Source organism: Jaculus jaculus, chromosome 9 (genome assembly GCF_020740685.1).
Source record: "Jaculus jaculus isolate mJacJac1 chromosome 9, mJacJac1.mat.Y.cur, whole genome shotgun sequence".
Classification (NCBI taxonomy): Eukaryota; Metazoa; Chordata; class Mammalia; order Rodentia; family Dipodidae; genus Jaculus; species Jaculus jaculus.
Window position 1 is genome coordinate 6,013,631 of NC_059110.1, and position 20,219 is coordinate 6,033,849.

General features: G+C 40.6%; 1 protein-coding gene across 4 annotated transcripts in view; it reads left to right on the forward strand.

Moving 5' to 3' along the window:
- Positions 1–20,219, forward strand: part of Prkn (parkin RBR E3 ubiquitin protein ligase) — a 1,150,905-nt gene that overhangs the window by 529,563 nt on the left and 601,123 nt on the right. For 3 of the 4 annotated variants that reach the window (XM_045158191.1, XM_045158190.1, XM_045158193.1), the window contains exon 5: positions 15,712–15,795. The exons of the other annotated variant lie outside the window; for it this stretch is intronic. In XM_045158191.1, coding sequence (XP_045014126.1) covers positions 15,712–15,795 — 84 coding nt within the window. The remainder of the gene's footprint in view (positions 1–15,711; positions 15,796–20,219) is intronic. 4 annotated transcript variants of the gene reach the window in all.

A 20,219-nucleotide genomic window follows, 5' to 3' on the forward strand; every position in this document is an offset into this window, starting at 1 on the left:
TGGGACTTCAACTACTTTATAGTGTTTTCCCCAGTTACTTTTACTAAATAGTGAGGTCTCTCAATCTAAGAACCAAGCTACTTTTAATAGGTAAATTCTGTCACATAAGTACACTTAGATTAAGGTGGGTAGTGAGTGGTGAAAGCAGTCAGAAGATGACAGCTCCCATCCAGCCCTGCCATTTATTCAAACTACACACGGATTTAAAAACGGAGCCCTTATGAGCACTAATTTCATTGCAAATGGAAGCACATGTTTAACTCCTTCATCACTCACTTCCTAGGGTGCTTCAGAATGAATCTGTATTTAACATTCATTCAGGTTCATAACGAAAGGACCTTGCTTTCCACTGACTGCATTCCCCAATTCCCGTGTACACTACTCAGACAGGACATGTCTTTGGCACGTCCTCTACTGAGTTCTGTAATGTTCGAGTGTAGTGCTGAATCTGCTCCTCCTTGATCCCTAGAAATAAGCAGAAAACTTAACCCACAAGTAGATGTGTTAATACATGTTTGCCTGACTGAATAACTGATGGTGTATTACTTACTCAAAGGCATAAGAGGATGGGAGACTATAAATTATACAAATTAATAGTGATAGTGCTCACGGTATGGAAAGATCTATAGGATTATCATTCTTAGGATCTCAGATTGATTTGTTTTTGAATTTGGGCCAAATAGCTTATCCTCAGTCTCCATTTATACAGTGCAGGATTTAATCTAGAATTATTTCTGTTGTTGCAGTCTCCCGTTGGGTGTTATAATGAGGGCACTTTATTTAAAAATCCCCCATCCCCATCCTCTCACCCCATACTCCAAATACTTTTTCTTCTCTTTCCTATGTGTCATTAGATTTATCCTGTAAGACTTCTATTTCCCTTTTCCTATTCCATAAGAAGCGTATATTGGTGTGGAGAAAACTGTGGAATCATATGTATAACAACAGCAGTAGGTGATGATGGATAATGTGTGTGTGTGTGTGTGTGTGTGTGTGCCCGCACGTGGGCGTGCACTCTCTGTGGACTCATCTGTATGACAGCAGTGGGTGATAGCGGGATAATGTGTGTGCATATGTGTGTGTTTGTACCTGATGGACTCATTTATATGATGACAGCAGTGAGTGATGATAGGATATCATGTCACTTTTGAATTATTTGCATCGTACTGAGAAAGTTCACATGAAGCAGGTTTCAGGTTAGTGATAGTAAATTCATGTTATCTAATGGTCCAGAGATATGCACACTTTGTCTCAAGAGTGCCTTTATATGTTGTCATTGAGGGATTATCTTCTACCTTATAACTGAATTTTAACTCAGCATTTTTATATGTACTGCATTAAAGTTGTTCTATTTATAACTATAGTGTAAACACTTCAGCAACGCAAAGTAAAGGAAAATTAACATAAACTTTTGTGGCACACAGAACCAATGTAAATCACATAGCTTAACCCATGTATATCTCAGGTTACCTACATAGCAACAATCTAATACTTTTGTCACTTTATATTTATAAACACAAGTATTATTATTTTTGAACATTTATATAAGTCTTTTGTCATATCTAAATACACAAAATAATGTTTTGGTTTAGATAGAAAGTGCCTTCCAAAAAGTTCATGTATTGTAAGGTTTGGTTCCTACCTGATGGTTCCAATCACTAAAGGTGATCAGATCATACAGGCTGTGACTTCAGAAATAGATTACTCCACCAATTGATTCATAATTTTGTGGCATTATGGGAAGGAAGTGGGGACTGGCTGAAGGAAGTAGTTCATTCAGGGTGTGCCTTTGAAATGTGTCTTGTCCGTGGCTTCTTCCTGTCACTGTCTGCATCTTGACTACTGTGAGATGAGCAGTTCTTTTCCACCATCCCTTTGCCCCATGATGCTTTGCTTCTACACAGGCCCACAGACAATGGAGCCAGCCAACCATGGATGAAAATGCCAGAAATCATGTGCCACAACAAAGCCTTCCTCCTTCAAATTATTTTTCTCAGGGTTTTGCCTCAGGGACATACACAAATGATAGTTGGTGTGTAATGGCAGTCTTGTAGATATCACTCAAGCCACTTCATATACGTAGCTCCCTAGGACCCCATAATGTAGCAGTTTTCTATGCTGAAGGAAACTTTCTAATGGTCTCTTTGAAAGACAGCAGCAACCCAAATCCTTGTTCCTGTCCTGCACTCCCAGACACAGCCTCCTTGGGGCTTTTCCTCAGCATTGATGCCATGCAGCTACCTTCCTGGTCCATGTTTGGACGTAAGTGACAAACCTTAAGCATGAATTAAAGAGAGTATAGGATTTGGCTATAGAATACTTAGCATATTTTACTTTAAATTCATAAACCTGTGCAAACACTTTATATAATATAAGCCCAATGTGTTTAAAAACTTGCACCTCTGTGAAAAATACATTAAATTGGAATTGTAATTATCATTTTTGTTATCACTGGTATCTATGTGTATTTCACACCTTATTTTAATTCTTTTAAAATTTGCAACTATAATAAGCTTCTTAAAATCCCAAGACAAATATTAATTTTAGCATCCATTAGTTCTTAACATTAAACTTCAGAATTGAATGATGTCAACATCTCTATTTTTAAAAGGATATCAGCTCATATGTGGGAGATACATGTGTGTTGCTGATGCTTTGAGTAGAGTGTGTCAGAATGTCCTGAGCAGCTCCTCAGGTGAGAGACAGTCAATGGCTTTGTGCTTTATTTCAGATCTGTCTGCCATCAAGTTATTGTAATAATAAGCAGATATGACTGCTTTCATCCCTAATAAAACAAGTTAAAAGTGTAAAAGCTGATTTGACATTCTATTGTTAGCCAATACATATAGTTTGTGATCTGAAAGGAAATTATTATTTCTCTTATTTGAAAGTAAGTCCTTCAAATTACATTGAATCTACTATGCATGTTATGCTTATCACATAGATAATATGCAAAGTTTTAATAGTATGACTTATAAGCAAATAGCTAACAATGTACCGTTTTAAAGACAGAAAAGTAATTTTCACACACTTTGTTTTATTCTCACACCCCTGAAATACCATGCGAGAAACCAGGACCTGATACCAGTTCTTACTTTATGTCTCAGGAAATGTGAGCACTGTAGAATTTAGATGATCTGGAACAATGAGGTTTGAACTGTTTTATTCTATATCTGCTTATTTTCCTATTGAGGGTCCTGAATGAACTTGCCAGGAAGTTTCAAACAGCAAGGCAAAAGGTGACAACCTGATCAATGTTTTTGTACTTGCTGTAGGCAGTAGCAAAGAATGTGTATGGGAATGGGACAAGAAATACAAGCATATGTTTTCCATAAGCAGAACTTCTGTAGGACTTCATCCTGGACCTATTAACACCCTCTGTTACTAAGCATTTCCCAAGACACCAAAATCAGAGAATTCCTCCAGTAGGAAATGGCCCAAGAACTAAAAATAATATGCAACTGTGTGTATTCTTGTAAGTGGGCTTGCAGGTTCATGTGGAGAGGGTGTCCAGGAAATGGGCTGAGACTAGAGGAGAGGTCAGGTGTAAACAGCTTTGGGAGTCTGGGTAAGGCATAGAGACTATGTCCTAAAGATATACTGAGCTGAGCCACTTTAGGATTTTAAGTGGGAGATGGGCAGGTTCCTACTTTTTGATTAGCAATGCCCCTCTGTAGGCATGTCAGTCCACTCGAGGGAGTTGGTGGGATAGCAGCATCCTAGTGAACAAATTATTACAACCATCTAAAAGTGTGACATCTCAAAACAAGGCTCTGCATTTGTGTCTATAAAAGAGAATACAGAATTTCAAAACATGAAACATTTAGATGATAATGTTTTGTGAAGAAATTTGGTTTTAAGCTAGAAAATGGAAGGCTGGTCTGCTATGTTTCCAGTGTTCCTCATTACCTCCCCCCCCCCAATCTCTCTTGTTCTTCCAAACGTATTTCCATTTCTTGAGGCTGCAAAGTACACATTCAAGTTTCCTTCTACTTGACCTTGTTGCAAAAGCAATAGCCCACAGGGTTTTCTGAGCTGCAAACAGCATTTCCACCTCTGCACAGGCCCAGTGCTGAGCTCTGGGAAGTTTATGCTAGCATTCTCCCTCCTGTCAGGTCCTCCTCAACTGTCCCCGCTGGTGTTCCCAGTGAAAGTCCTCCCAGAGCTTCAAAGGAAAGATTCAGCTATATCTGTCCTTGTGACTGTGTGAACATAAGGCAGGGTCCTGTCTTGCCTTCGTCTATTTAAATACTAACTTGAAACCTTGCACGCTAACACTGTCCTCTGCACTTACCAGTAACTTCTCTATCTTAGTGCATCAGCACCGAGAAATCCTTTTCTACACTGATATGTTGTAGAAAAAGTACTTATTTCTGATGCATTTTTTGTAACTGCTGAGATGAATGTCCAAGAGAGCTCTCCTTTGCTTAGTTGTTCAAAGAAGAAGGAAGACAAAATGAGACCCTGGGAATGTGTCCTCATTGTAAAGATTGGAGCAATTTATAAGCTCTAGTGAAAACATTACTGTCTTCCTTGGCCTTAGTCAATACAATGGTGAATAGACTGTGAATTAAGTAAAAGTAAGTAGCATAATGGTTTTGAGAATGATTCTTTTAATTTCTGAATAATATGACAACTACATCTGTGAATAAATCTCTTAAAGTGTCATACATCAAATAAAGAATGAAGATAACTAAACAGCAAGACTGGTTTTGAGAAATAAAACTGAATAAGTTGTGACCATGGACTGAAGTTATGGTCACGTGACTGAAGCTGTAAAAAATTAGGAAATGCTGAATTTCATGAGCCAAGAGCTCTTCATCTATCAGTTCTTACCATACTCTTTTGTCATAGAGCAAACTTTACATATTAAAATTGAAATCACATCACCAAATATCAGAGATATTAGATTTCAAATTATTATAGACAGAATTAGCCTAATGAATAAAACTATCTTATGGTATATAATGTGAAGTTTCAATACACATATACAACTTGCAGTGGTCAAATTAAGGTCATTAGAATATTCATTTCTTCAAATATTTTTTGTTTCTTTGTAGTGAGACATAAAATACTTCTTTTTTGAGGCAAGCCCAACAGACCGGCCTTGTTTTACGGGAAGTGAATTGGTGTGTCAGGGCCTCCAGCCACTACAATGGAACTTCAGACATGTGTGCCCCTTATGAGCATGTGCAACCTTGTGCGCTGTGTCACTGTGCATCTGGCTTACATGGGACCTGGAGAGTTGAATATGAGTCCTTAGGCTTTGCAAGCAAGTGCCTCAATGGCTAAGCCATCTCTCTGGCTCAATAAAATACTTTTTAAAATACAGGAATACTTTAAAACACGTTTATATTTCTTTATGGCAAACCAGTCTGGGATTGTTTTATGTTTTTTCAGCTTTTGTTTCAAAAATTGATCATTCCTGGGATATGTGTAATTGACAGAGAAAAGGAGTCAGTTCTTGTAGGAGGTAATTTGCAAGGGGATTTCTCCAGGTCCCTGTACTTGATTTCTGTTGGTTTTGCTCTATCAGGAAATGAGTCTCCAGTGTTCAGCAAGCACACAGAGGGCAGCTCTTCGACACGCCAGGGGTAGAGGCAGGGAAACATGTGGGAGGTATGGTAAGTTTTCAGAACAACACACCAGTCTGACACCCAAACCAGAGGAGGCCTGAGCCTGAGGGCATCCCAAAGCAACGTCCAGGGTAAGTGTGGGACAACATGCACAGGACCCTGCACCCAGTCAGCCATCGCTGTGCTCCTTCCTCCTAGCAAGGGCTGTCATTTCTGGGGCTCTAAGATGCTAGCCAATGCTATCCTGCCTGCTTTGAAGCCATAGGGATACAGGTGTTGGATCACTTAGACATCTTTGCTTGCTCTGTTTCTGAGGAAGTTAGTTTGGGGTACACTATGGACACAATGATCTCTCTCCTTTTTTTATTTTTTTCCACCCAATGAAGTTATCTGAAATTACCTACTTGGTCACTGAACAATTGTGTAGGAACACAGAAAAAGACATGAGATCCAATTTTCTAAGCAAAGATAGGACTGAGAGGGGAGAATATTGTTCCTCTAAATGCATTATAATTTTAAAAAGTTAAGAATAACAGCTTTAATAAGCAAAGACCTGTTTTTTCTTTCAAAAAAGATGTTTCCACTTTGATGAAAAATAGGCATACAAACAAAAATATATAAGGACCTTGGCTTCACTAGGTCAAAAATACTAAGCCAAAAGGGAGAATAATTGATCATATTCTGAAGAAATTCTTACAGACATGTGTGGAACACTTCGATAACTTTTGATATTAACCTCAGACAGTCTAACTTAGTAGTGAGGAAGCTCAAATAACTGCAAATTTACTTTGCTTTAACCTAGAATTATGACTTTTCTTCTTGTCTCTAATTAGGACACAAATAAACAGGCCAGAATGATCTTTAGAGATAATTGGTCCGTGGCATAACTACGTAACTGCTTAATGGGGAGGAAGATGCAAAATAAATAGATGAGATGGGTAAAGGGAAGGAGGGAGGGAGGGAGGCACACACCAGGTATGATATGGCATTCATAAAGTTTCCAGAATTAAATAATAATGTTAGTATGATAAAATTATCTGGTCAGTCTCTAGAAATCTAATAAATTTCTTACCTCACTTAATAAACAGAGGCAAGTTCCAAGCCTAATTATCAAGCTATAAAGCCAGCTGAGACAGTGATAACTTACCTCATAGATTCACATGCTTTGACTTGAAATCTCAGTGGTTACAGGCCTTCTGCTGACTTAAACTGCCTCTAACCTGAGCTACAGACAATTTCCCTCCTTGCCACAGCCAGATTATTTTTAGTGGAGAACTTGAACAGATGAATCATATGGCTCTCCTAAACTAAATCTGTGAAGAGTACATAAAAGCCAATGACTGTATCTGTATGTCTCTGTCTCCATTGTTTAAATTCAATGAAATAGGGCAAAAAAAAAAAAAATCACTACCATTTAAATCCTGCCTTCTCTGTGATGTGCCTATAGTAAAACTGTCAGCACTTAGCAATATAATTGAAGACATCTTAAAATAGCTTGGTAGTTGAAATTTGTGAAGGAATAAACACACTGTTTGGTGCGTTTAGCATAGGTTCACCCCTAGGTGGAGAGACTCTCAGGAAACAATGATGGCGATTGACTATGTCAAAATTCAGCAGCGCTTTGGAACAAGGCAGCATTCATTTCACTTACAACAGCACAGACTGTTTTTGAAAGATATGCCATCTTCTTTTCTTACCCTAGTTCCGTTGAAGGGAAAATGCATGGTGTCAAGCATCAGTTTGGAAATGCTTGCTTTATTAGTATTATTATTATTATTATTACATAAAAAACATTTTCTAAGTGGAGCTGTTATATTCAAGTTAGGGTTGACATGTGGTAAAGTCCCTCCCGTTCTTTGGGTGAAAGTTAATGTGGCAGCATTGGCTCATCAACACAGGCATGAAGGCTTGCTCGGCCCTGATGCCACATCACTGGGAACTGAGTGCTCCTCCTACTGGGAAAGGACACTTGTTTGGAGGCTGCATAAAGTGAGACAAATGATGAACCCACTCCTTCTACTCTTAGAAAATCCCTTCTCTGATTAATGTCTGTAAGACCTGTTATTGCATAAAAGGGCTTTCACTCCAGTTAGCTAGTTCATCATTTTATTTGACCCTAAACTTTAATTGTCTACATTTTGCTAATAAGATACCGAGACATAAAGATGTTAAGCTGACTATCACAGATCATTGTTTGCATGGCTGGATCTCATCTTGTGGTTCCTCACATAGGAAACTATGCAGAGATAATTGCTTGTGGATGGATCAATGATGACTATCTGAGAAATTTTCTCATTGGCATTATATATTCCAGCAATCATTCAAAGAGTTGGTAGGATTTGGTACTGGCTCCTGGCCAGAATCCTTCCAAACCCCATGAAAGCTGCCTTATTCCAGTCTGATTACAACTCATCCCTCTAGACTCAGTTTCAAAACTTCTTCCAGAAGTCTAGGTTCAACTGCCCTCCTCGGGGCCCTCAGAGGCTCTATGCGCTAATGATCTGTTTCATTACATTTATCCTCTTGAGTCTTAAAGCCTGGACCTGTGTCTTAGCTCCAAAGTTAATAAACCAACTGGCAATACGATGTGGTAGTCATTATTTTTGGAAGAATTAATAAAGCAGTGATTTGAAATTAGTGGAAAATGAATGCTTCTTAAGAGATAAATAATAGCATATGGTAGAGATTTCAAATACAATGACAAGAAGAAATGAAGAAACCAGAGGAAATAAAGGAATCCAAGGTCACCAATAAGCCTCAGATGGGCAAAAGACTGTCCACTTGTACCTCTGTCCAGATGAAAACTTCAGAGGGATCCTGGAAGATTATCAGCCCACCAACAGAATTAATATTGCTTTGTTATTTTCGTCTCTACAAACTTTATTCAGACACTCCTGATCCATCATGTCCCTACCGTCTAAAAGGCTTTAATAGAGAATATATCTGCTAGAAATTTTGAATAACAGTAAAAGAAAGTTGGAATGGGCCTTGAAGAAAAGTAGGAAAGAAATATGGAATCGTGTCAGAAAGGATCAACTAAGCATCATACCCCTTCCCATTAGTGGAGGTGCTCAAATACAGAGATAGAGTCACAGGTATAGAACATCATGTGATGAAATGCCCAACTGAAATATGGCCATAAGGGCTGCAAGAACTCTCTCCTTCAGATGATGGTCTCCTCCAGTGACTCTGAGCTCTGTGCCCACTTACCTCACACAGCGAGTAAGGAATGATGCCATGTCATTTTTAGCATCAGGCCTTAGAGCACTGGAAATATCCCTTTCTCCCTCATGACAGCCACCCTTAGAAAACACCTACTGCCACACTATGAGGACCCAGGGGAAAGACACTGCCTGAGAAGAACCAAGGATGTCAGCTCATGACTCGGCAGAAATCAGCCTCCAGTCATCAGCTCTGAAAATGAGAACACTGAGAGCAAGCCTTTCTACCTCATTGAGCCACCTAACCTGTCTCCACTGAGCCACCTAGCCCGTCCTTACTGAGCCATCTAGCCTGTCCCCACTGAGCCACCTAGCCTGTCCTTACTGAGCCATCTAGCCTGTCCCCACTGAGCAACCTAGCCCGTCCCCACTGAGCCACCTAGCCTGTCCCCACTGAGCCATCTAGCCTATCCCCACTGAGCCATCTAAGTCTCCCCTACAAGGAATATAACATGTCTGAACCTCTCACCCAACCTGTCCCTACTGACCCATCGAACGTGTCGCCATATGGAACAGAGCTCACTTCGCCAAGCCATACCAGGCCTTGTGATAAAACTTTTAGTAAAGTATAGTAAAATACATCTATTTTGAAACAGGAGCACAGACATCAAATATTCCCTATGATAAAATAGAGGAAAATCCCTGTTTTGATGCCTGAGAAATCAATGGACAAGATAGACGTCCTCTTATAAAGACACAATGCTCAAGATGTAATCATCACCGTAAGCCCACAGGGCCAGTACGAGGGCCAAGTGACCACCTGGGCATAGGGCCAGGTACTTACTTAATGCAGGCACAGACCACCAGAGTATGGCTCAGAGCTATAGGCTCAACATAAAACATAAAAACTGCGAACCAAGGGTGACTTGAGGCATGTGGGAAAAACTGTACAAATGACACACCTCTGAACCCAAAGGGACATTACTGCAATTACCTTCATCATGGGCATATTGTTCTCTTGGGGATGGACTAGAATTTGACTACTACTTTTGCCTCACTAGCATTATTGTACATTGAAAAGCTATATATTTTTAAATGGGCTTCTTAAAGTTATTAATATAGTATCAGAATCAGTAAAGAAAAATCTAATGACTAATAAGCTTAATATATTTTTTAAATTATTATTTTCTCCCTATAATGATTAAGTAATTTGTAGGAATACCAGAGAATAATAAATCACTATGGACACAACAGTGTTATGATTTTTTCTATAGAGTTAACTATATGGAGACATGCAGTTAAGTGTTCAGAGGGAAAATTGTAGAACGCAGGGTATGAGTTGAAGTTAGAAGGGAGCACCAGACTTTCACCAGAGCAGAACATGTGTCTGTTTTGTTTGGAAAATGTGGTGATGTTTTGAAATTTGACTTGCCAGAATAAACAGAAGCCCACTTTCTAGCTCTACCTAGTATTTATGTACTAATGTCTCCTAAGCTGTAGAACTGCATTCTCTATTTGAAATTTTAAAAGAATTGTTAAAATGTTTACATACTTAAACTTGAAAGTGTGAGTATGTTAATGAAATATCTTGAGCTCTTAGAAGTGAGGTCACGAATGGAGTTATCACTTCTTAAGTATTCTCTTTAGAAATGGATGTAGCATGGATATGTACCAAAGTGAGCCCAATGATTGCCCCTTGGCCGCTGTCTATGCTTTGGTGAAATCTCTTTCTCTTACATGTGGACAGCTCCTAGGACTTCCTTCTTATGGAGAGAAAACAGCCAAGGTAATAGGACATTGGAGACTCCCTCAATGATGGTATCTAATTCTTTTCCTTGACTGCCTGACAAAAGACTGCCCCAAAGGAGATGGGAATGGCTAGTCTCTTTGCTGGACTGATGAAGGAAAGTTTGCCAAGTTAGTGATATTCATATAACAATGGACTGTGGGAGGCCGACAGGCAGCCATTAGGTGATGCCCTCTACATTAAGGCCAGGAGGAAACAAAGTCTGCCAATGACAAGTTTTGCCCATCCATCCGTGTTTTACAAGATACTGGAATGGTCTACAGTTTGAGACCATTATGAACAAAACAGTCATATATACCTTTCTATGCGGATATGTTTTATTTTAATGTGTGTAGATACTTAGGAATGGAATAAGTGAGTCTTATATGAGGTATATATATATATAGGTATGTATAGCAATGTATAGCACATTTCAGATTTGTACCAGCAGAGTGTGTCTCTGTGTATTGTAGTTTCTTTTATGTCTTGTCAATATTTGATATAGGAGTTTTAAAACGTTTATACATTTGAATGAATATGCATACTGTATTTGTACCAGCTCTTGGGTTTATTTCATGAAATCTATAAGAACAATGATTATTCTCATATTTTTGCTGTTTTATGTGTGTATGTATGTGTGTGCAAGTATGTGGTGTGTGCTCATGTATGTGCCCTTGCAGCACCCCATGTGTTTGCCTGCAGTGGGCTGCACTCGCCTGAGGTGGCCCACAGGTGTCCAGCTCCACCACCCTTCCACTCATTCTTGCTTCAGCCAGACTCTCTTCCTGACCTCAGAGCTTGTGAATTCTAGGGCCTCTGCTCTCCTACAGACTGCGGTTACAGATGCACGTGGCCACACCTAGGTCTAGGTTTACGTGGGTCCTGGGGAGGGAACTGGAGAGTCTCCCAGGCCTCTTAACTCCTGAGCCGCCACTCTAGCCCCACCTTCTCATCTTCTTGTCGTAACTCTGTTCTGAGGACTCAACAGCTACTCCATACCTATTTGTAGAATTGACGAATATCCGGATTGTCCCATGCTTGCTGTTTAATGGTGGTTTCGCTAAGCCTTAAGTTTCATATAATCGTTCGCTGTGATTAGCATTGTTAAAGCAGAAGCGCTGTACATCACAAGCAGGAAGATGGGTGTGAAGAGCAGTGTCCACTGTGAGACAAAGATAAGAGCCTTAACCACTGCCCACAGTGCACAGCAGGATACGTAGTGCCATGATCCCTGGGGTGGTTGAGTAATAGGGAAACAGAGATACTAGGGGGATGGAGAGAGGACTTAATAGTTAAAAAGTTTGTCTTCAGAGCCTAAGGACCCAGGTTTGATTCCCCATTATCCATGTAAAGCTATATGCATAGGATGGCACATGCATCTAGCATTCATTTGCAGTGGCTAGAGGCCCTGATGCACCCATTCTCACCATCTCTCTATCTTCTCCCCTGCTAGAAATAAACAATAAATAAATAAATACACACTAGGTTATGTAGTCCCCTTGGACATTGTCTCTTCATGCTCAGCTACTGCTAAACCAAAAAGAATTCTCATAAAGTGCCATTTTGAGAACCAAGCCATCACCCAACAGTTTTATGTTTTACACTTGATCTTAGTCAAAAGGCTGAGGAGCAATATGATTGCCATTTTAAAAACGTTGCTGTGTTCCTAGTACTGTGCAAAGGTGTTATTCTATGCTTGTGACTGTTGTTTGAAGGTGGTCTTTATTTCCTTACTTACCAGATGTGGACATGGAGCTTAGAATTAATCAATTCAAGCATATGGTTAGAAATCAGTAGAAGTGGGCTGTATCAGTTACTTTCTCGTTATTGCTAGGACAAGATATCCCTCTAGTAACAATGTAGGGCATTTTACACAGCTCCAGAGGGTGGAGTCTCATGAGGCAGGGACAACATGACAGGTGCAGGTGGCTGCCATCACTTTGACATATGAGTATACAGGAAGCTAGAGAGAACAGTAGCTGGAACTGGACTATGAAACTTCAGGGCCTGCCCCCAGTGACATACTTCCTCCAGCAAGGCTCTACCTCTAAAAGGTTCACAACCTTCCAGAACACTGCCACCAGCTGGCAATTAACTATTCATACACATAGTTTATGGAAGCATTTAAATTTTTTTTTATTTTTGTTTATTTATTTGAGAGCAAGAGAGAGAGAGAGAACGGGCGGGCCAAGGCCTCCAGCCACTGCAGAGGAACTCCAGATGCGTGAATCCCCTTGTACATCTGGCAAACGTGGGTCCTGGGGAACTGAGCCTTGAACTGGGGTCCTTGGTCTTCGCAGGCAAGCGCTGAACCACTAAGCCACCTCTCCAGCCCTATGGAAGCATCTTTTATTCAAACCTTCTCTGCAGGTTTCAAGGCTCTTCAGGGTTTTGGGTTAGATGGAGATAAAAAGATAAAGGTAGGGCCTCCTTTGAGTATAGCTATTATAAAGACAGCTCTGCTATCATTGTATCATGAGTTTGAATTTCAAAATTATTTGAGTCCCTTAAGTTCAATTATATTTTAAATTATGTTTAATCATATTTAAATGTAGCACATTTGATGATGGTTTGAGATATCCAGTGAAAGTATAGCTTAAGTAAAATTATTGTTAAAATAACTTCAAAAGCTATAAATGGGAAGAATTTATATTGTCATTTTGGATTTTTAATTTATCCTAAGCCTCAATGCAGATACCCACATATGAAGAGTCTAATGTGGCATTTTCTAGGTCATTCAAGAATGCCTTTTTGCCTTGTATAACTGGACTTTCTCCGAATGATACCTGGATATGAAATAGCTAGCTAAATGCTTCCATTTTCCCCTTGATTGGACCTTGATAAACATAGTCAAAATGACTTTTGAAACAGTTTTAGAACCTTAAAAAAAATAAATTTTAAAATTCACACTGTATTTATTTCATTATTTTTTCCACTCCTGCACTTTTCTGAATTTGGGATTCAAAAGTATCACCTAGGTAAATTTAAATAGGAGTCTATTTCACACTTTCTGTGGGTGGTGACATTTGTCAACACATCTGCAAATGCCATCCCTAGTTATATTCCACCTGACGGATGAACCACTGAATCCAATTGTTGTCTTTCTCTCAGCATCTTCTTGGATTACTCAGGTCAGCAACTGTGAGGCTTTAATTGAAGTAACTTCTTTCAGATCTGGGGCCCAGCTAGTCATACAAACTCATGCTATTAAAGATACTTCCACAGTATTAAAGATAAAATAATACTTCATTGATATACAATTTGTAGAGTATTTACTACAGAGTTGTGGAACAAGAATCTAGAGCGTCTTCCACCACCCTCCGTATGCAGTTTTCTTGATCAGAAGAACTTTCTTATTCCTGGACAAACATGATAAATACCTTTGCCACTCATCTGTTAGAACAGAGTGCAAAGATCAAGTTTTAGAAATGCCTTTGAGGGGTGGAGAGAGGGCTCAGCACTTAAGACACTTGCCTGCAAAGCCTAAGGACCCAGGTTCAATTCCCTAGTACCCACATAAGTCCAATACACAAGTTGCCATGTGCATATAGAATTCATTTGCAGTGGCTTGAGGCCCTAATGTGCCCATTCTCTCCCCCTCTCATGATTAAATAATTAGTTAAAATTAAAAGAAAAAATTCAAACACAATGTTTAATTTTTACTTGACATTTACATTTTATTTTCAGGGTCCAAGCTGAGTAACATACACATTTGTTTCCATAAGCAAAATTGAAACTTTCACCTGTTTTCATTAGTGTGCCTCCAGGAATGAAAATCAAATCACATTTTCATGACTACAGTGGGTTAAGGAGGGAAACGGAATGTCCTGTTCTTTGGTCTGGAGAATGAGCCTTGGCACTCCTGTGTAGTTGGGAGAACAGTCCCTTGATGACTCAGTATGTGACATTCAGTCCCGAGTCCCAAGTCTGCTGTCTACCTCCAGATGTGGTGACTCAGTGAGGAGATGTACAGGACTGGACACGCTGTCAGGCAGTCATGCACTTGGCCAAGATCCACTGCAGCAAAAGGGCATGAAGGCAAGTCTGTGAGGGGGAGGGGCATGAGGAGATGTGCAAGTTCATTGGAGGACTCAGAGCCCAGAGCTTTAGCGTGGCTGATCACGTAGGCTGCTCTGCCCTGTGCTGAGAAGTTATGCACCCGCTGAAGGGAAGAAGGCACTTGGCATGAATCTCCACACTGTCCAAACACCTAAGGCTCTGCAAACTTCCCACATCAGGGAATGTTGGGGACACTCCTCAGAATCCTGTTTCCAAATGCTGGCCAAGAGCCAGCTCTGAAATCAGGCCTTTCTAACAATAGCATCTTCAACCTTCCATGAACCTTGTGTCTTCTGAACATGATGTCCAATCTAAGCAGTAGCTTTTGCACTCATGGTCGGAGAGCTCGAACTCTGGTTCCCTTTGAGGTCTAGATTAAGTAGTCTTTATAGAATGACTCCATCCCTTTCAGGTGGTTTTTGGCTTTTCTCTGGGATAGTATGTAACTGTGTACATCATAGGTGAGTATTTGCATGTAAGATGTGTGCTGCTTAACCAAAAGTCACGTATGAATTGACACATATCATGGTGAGTGCTCTTTGCTGATTTCATGGACCCTGTCTGTTGTTTAAATGTTTGTTTCTTAGATTACCAGGAGAGCACTGTATGTGTCAGGCCCTCCCTTGGTCATGGGATGTGGGATGGATTCAGTGAACAAAGACCGTTCTTGCAGAGCTCACATTGAGTGGAGAGACAGACACCCCCTTGTCACCATGCCACTTCTGGGGTAGGAATGTCCACTCTGAAGCAAAGGAAACTAATAGAACAGTTGCAAGTATCTGAGCACTCAGGGAGGGCCTCACTACCAAATAGGGCAACATTTAACCAGGACACTGGGAGAAACAGAGGAGTGGGAAATGAATACATTTGGACCCAAATGTCAAAATAGGTCTTGTATAGTTATGACAACAGTTTTGATCCAACAGAACTCTCAAAATCATCTGGATAAAGACACCTCCAGTCCCCAGGTCTGTGGGTCACACTCTGCAGATCACAGGACTGAACATTTATTCCATTATCACCCGACAATATGAGTGGAAAGACTTCGAGACTTGTAGATGTGTATTGGCAAGTGCATTGGTAGTTCAACTTGTGCACCAAAGACATGATTATTTCCTTTTTCTCAAAGGGTCCATCATGCTGGGAAGATGTCTTAATTCCAAACCGAATGGCAGGCGAGTGCCAGTCTGCAGACTGCCCCGGAACCAGAGCAGTAAGTACCGGTCAAAGTAATTGCTTCTACAGTAAGGAATCCACCTCACCCTGAGAGCCTGCTACTAGATTAGAACAGAGGCAGAAATGCCATCTGACTTTGGTTCCACCTAAGGAAACTCACCCGACGTGGAGTGATATGCAGACATGTTAATTCTCACAAAACCCTCCCTGCGTTGTCGCTTTCCTAGTGAATTAATCACTTTTGGTGATGGATACAAACAAACCTCTGCTCTGTCACAAATAAAATAAAATAAAATAAAATAAAATAAAATAAAATAAAATAAAATAAAATAAAATAAAATAAAATAAAATAAAATAAAATAAAATAAAATAAACACAGATTTACACGACCTGGCCTGGAGAGCTGGCTCAGCTGTGCACTTCCTAGCTAGTGTGAAGGCCCAAGACTGCTGAGTTCAAACTCCGGATCCCATATAAAGCTGCTGGGCATGAGCCTGTTACCCCATTCCTATAGGGGAGCAGAAACCGAGAATCTTTGGAGCCTCTAAGTCTCTGAAATTAGTAAAAGGAGTCTCTGGCTCAAAAGAAGACGAGGAGGAACAGAAATGGAGTGGTTCATTTTACTTTTCCACTCCAGCCTCAGCAGGCAAGTGACCATCATCACTACAGGCAGGCTTGAGGGGCCCAAAGGAGCCCCTACACAGACATACACCACCAAAGACAAACAAAGATATCTGTGACCCTGAAAGTGTGCGGATTTCTCCTGACCAGCAAGCAAGCCATTCTGCTGCAGCAGACACCAGTGGGGAGTTTCCCCACTGATTTCTGTCTTCTAACATTGTCTGCCTGGAAACAGTGTCAGACCTCAAATCCAGGCCCCCTTAGATGTCAATCGTAAACCCTAGGTTTCTTCTGTGATTCTGACCAACTAGTTATTGATTGGGGTCTCCACAGCCCCCTCCTCTAGGTTCCACTAATTTGCTCAGGAAGCACTTAGAATCCCTGGTCCATTGTGAACAGTGTTGCAACGGATGTAAGTGAGCAGTTGCACAGGGCGAGGGAGGGCAGGAGTGTGGGGCTTTCCTGTCCTCTCCGGGCACACCTGTCACGACCCATAATCCCCAATGAGGAGGGCCCCTGCAGGGGGGGGGGCGCAGAGAGGAGGCTAACAACTTCTCCTCTCTGAACCCTGGCCTGTGGGGTTTATTTATGGAGTCTTCATTACATAGGCATGAGTCATCAGCCGTTGGCTCTTGGTTACCATCTGATCGTCAGCCCCTCTGTCTATCTTGGAGGAAGGAGGTTGAGAGGATGGAGCTGACAGTTCCAGTGCTCCAGTCCTGTCCTGGATCTTTGTGGGACCAGGCCCATCCCAAAGTTGTTAGCATAAAAAAGGCACTTATCACCTCGAGCTATTTCAGGAGCTGCTAGGAAGCGGTTGTATATATGTCAACAACATATGTATTTCACAGTATCACAGGTAAATGTTGGAATGTTCCAATTTAGACCCTTATAAAATCACTATTCCCCAAAGATAAGAGCTGAAGAACAGAGCCAGTTCAGAACCTAGCAAAAGAAAATCAACAAGATGCAATGCTCATCTTTTTCCAGGGCTCATAGTTCATATCTGTATTCCACATCCCTCAGTGATTCCTATTTGGCTCTATTTCTTCCCACCTCTCTTGGCAGTTCTCTGGCATGATGGGCTGTTGGAGAACCTAACATGGCTGACCAGATACATAAATGAATCATCATTCTCTGTTCTCAGTAGGATTTTCCTGTTTGCATGTGCATGTTTCAGATAGAACCCATGCTTCTAGAATGAGACCCTGGGCTCTGAAGTTATATTTAAAATAGCTCTGTTATTATGGTCATGTTTGCTGTTTGCGTATTGATATTCTTTTCTCCTCCTAAGTCTTTTGGTCTGTCATACTTTGACTGTATATATTCCTGGAGCTGTAAATACTATTACAGTGCCAACACAAAGGTCAGTGTTAGTTCACAGACTGTTGCTGCCAGCTGGCAGTTCATATCTTCTCTGTCAACAGCAACAGGTACAGTGTCTGAGCGACAGTCATCACATAGGCCTTCACTTACCAGTCTTCTGTAGGGATGCAAGGGTACAATAGCAGCAAAGAGTCACACACATAGTGTCCATCGCATGTGAATAGGGACTACAGAGTCTAACTAATGCAAATTCTGAAGAAAGAAATCCTGAAGACAAATACTGACTTGGATGCCAATCACACACGTCACAGCCAAAATTTGTGTACAGTTTTATATGGAAAAATTCTTTATAGTTTCACAGGGGAGAATATAAGTGTAATTATATGTGCATATATTCTATATGATGGCATATAGAATATAAAATATTTTATTTATTTATTCATTTACTTATTTATGAGAGAGAGATTGGGTATGCCAGGGTCTCCAACCAGGGCAACTTAACTCCAGATGCATGTGCCACCTTGTACATTTGGCTTATGTGGGCACTGGAGAATCGAACCTGAACCCTTAGGCTTCATAGACAAGAGGCCTTAACCACTAGGCAATCTCTCCAGCCCTAGAATACACACACACACACACACACACACACACACACACACACGTAATTACATATTATCATTATGGCATGTGTCCATCTGTCTTTATAAACCATCCACCTGTCCATCCTCTAGTGTCTATAATATTATGGTTTCTTAAATGGTCTCCACTTAGGAGAGGTCTTTTGAAAAGCTCCTTCAATTATTGAGTGTCTGACAGCCTCCCATATTCCTTGATGTAAACTGGCAAGACATAATCACAGAATATGCACAGCGTTAGGTTCAAATCAGTGATGTTGGGGGAACTCTAGGATGGCATTGCAAATCTTACTTTTTGCTTGCTGAATATGTAACTTATCTTCATTGTCAATTAGCTTGGATTGTTATTCCATATTTGATAGCATAGTCAACTAATATCCCTAAATCTTTGCACTACACACAATAGAAAAAAATACTAGATTAAGGAATAAAAAGAACAGCTGTGTTGACCAACTAATAAGGAAAAGCTCATATGACAAAAGTTTTTTTAAAAAGCTGGACTGCAGAGAGGTGCTTATGTAAACTGCCACCAGATGCTACCTTGGGGCAACTATTGTTTACTGGGCATGGGGTGGGTGTTGGCAGCTGCAAGTTGAGCCAATATACACTAGAGTTTAGGGCTTTGCCACGATGGAAAGTGAAACCACAGAATCCTACCCAAAGTCAGGACTCTTACTGAAGTGCTTCTTGTTGGAGGAGAGGGTTCTAGAAGCCTTAGCACATTGAGTTCTTATTCTAGATAAAGAAGAAAATGTTACCTTTAAGCAACTGTGAGCATCTTTAGCCACGCTGAGTATCAGTCTTCACTTCTCCTATGAGTCGCATAAAGTCCTTAACGTAGAGCATTGTTTAAGGTAAATGGCAGTTGGCAGTGCCAGACGCTGGGGTGAAACAAACCCAAATCCTCTTTGGAAACCTGTGCTTTCAACTGTAACCTAAAAGAATTCTTCAAATTATGTTTCTGGAGCATGAACTATCAGAAAAATCACAAAGTGCATATCAATAACCTACCTATCACAAATGAGAACCAGCTGAACTCAAACATGTAAGAAATACAAATTTGATATTATTAGCATAGAATATATTCCTAGTATGTTTTATCAGACATGTAAAGTCATATTTATACACTTGTGGAAATTCTAGACTAAAAGACTACACATGTTGACATAAACATAACTAGGCTCATCAGCAAGTAAGACATGAGTGAAAAGAAAAATTAGAACTTACATCTTGTCTGGAGAGATGGCTTAGCAGTTAAGGCACTTGTCTGCAAAGCCAAAAGACCCCGGTTTGATACCCCAGGGCTCACATAAACAAGATGCACAAGGTGGCACATGTGTCTGGAGTTTATTTGCAGTGGTTGAAGGCCCTGGTGCCCCCATTCCCCCCTTACCCAAACTCTCTAATAAAACTGAGGTCTCAAATTTGATCTGAAAACTTATCCCAACTTTAGATCCTCCCCCACCTTTCCTATAGCACATAGGAAACATTTCTGTAATTGTCCTGTTATAGTTCATTAAGTAAGCAAATATCTGTGTTAGTGACTTTACTCCTTGTTATGACCAACTAGCTGGCAGTATGCAACTTAAGAAACAACAGGGTTTCTTCTGGCTTACCATTCTGAGGAAGTGCGTTCAATCATGGCAGGGCAGGTATGAAAGCAGGCTGGTCACAGAGACAGACAGAGAGAGAGAGAGAGAGAGAGAGAGAGAGAGAGAGAGAGAGAGAGAGGAGGGGGGGAGAGAGAGGGAGAGAGAGGGCTGGAGGATGGCTTATCAAGTAAGGTGGTTATTCACAAAGCCAAAGGACTCCAGTTTGATTCCCCAGGACCTACGTAAGTTTGTTTGCAACAGCTGAAGGCCCTGGCATGTCCATCCTC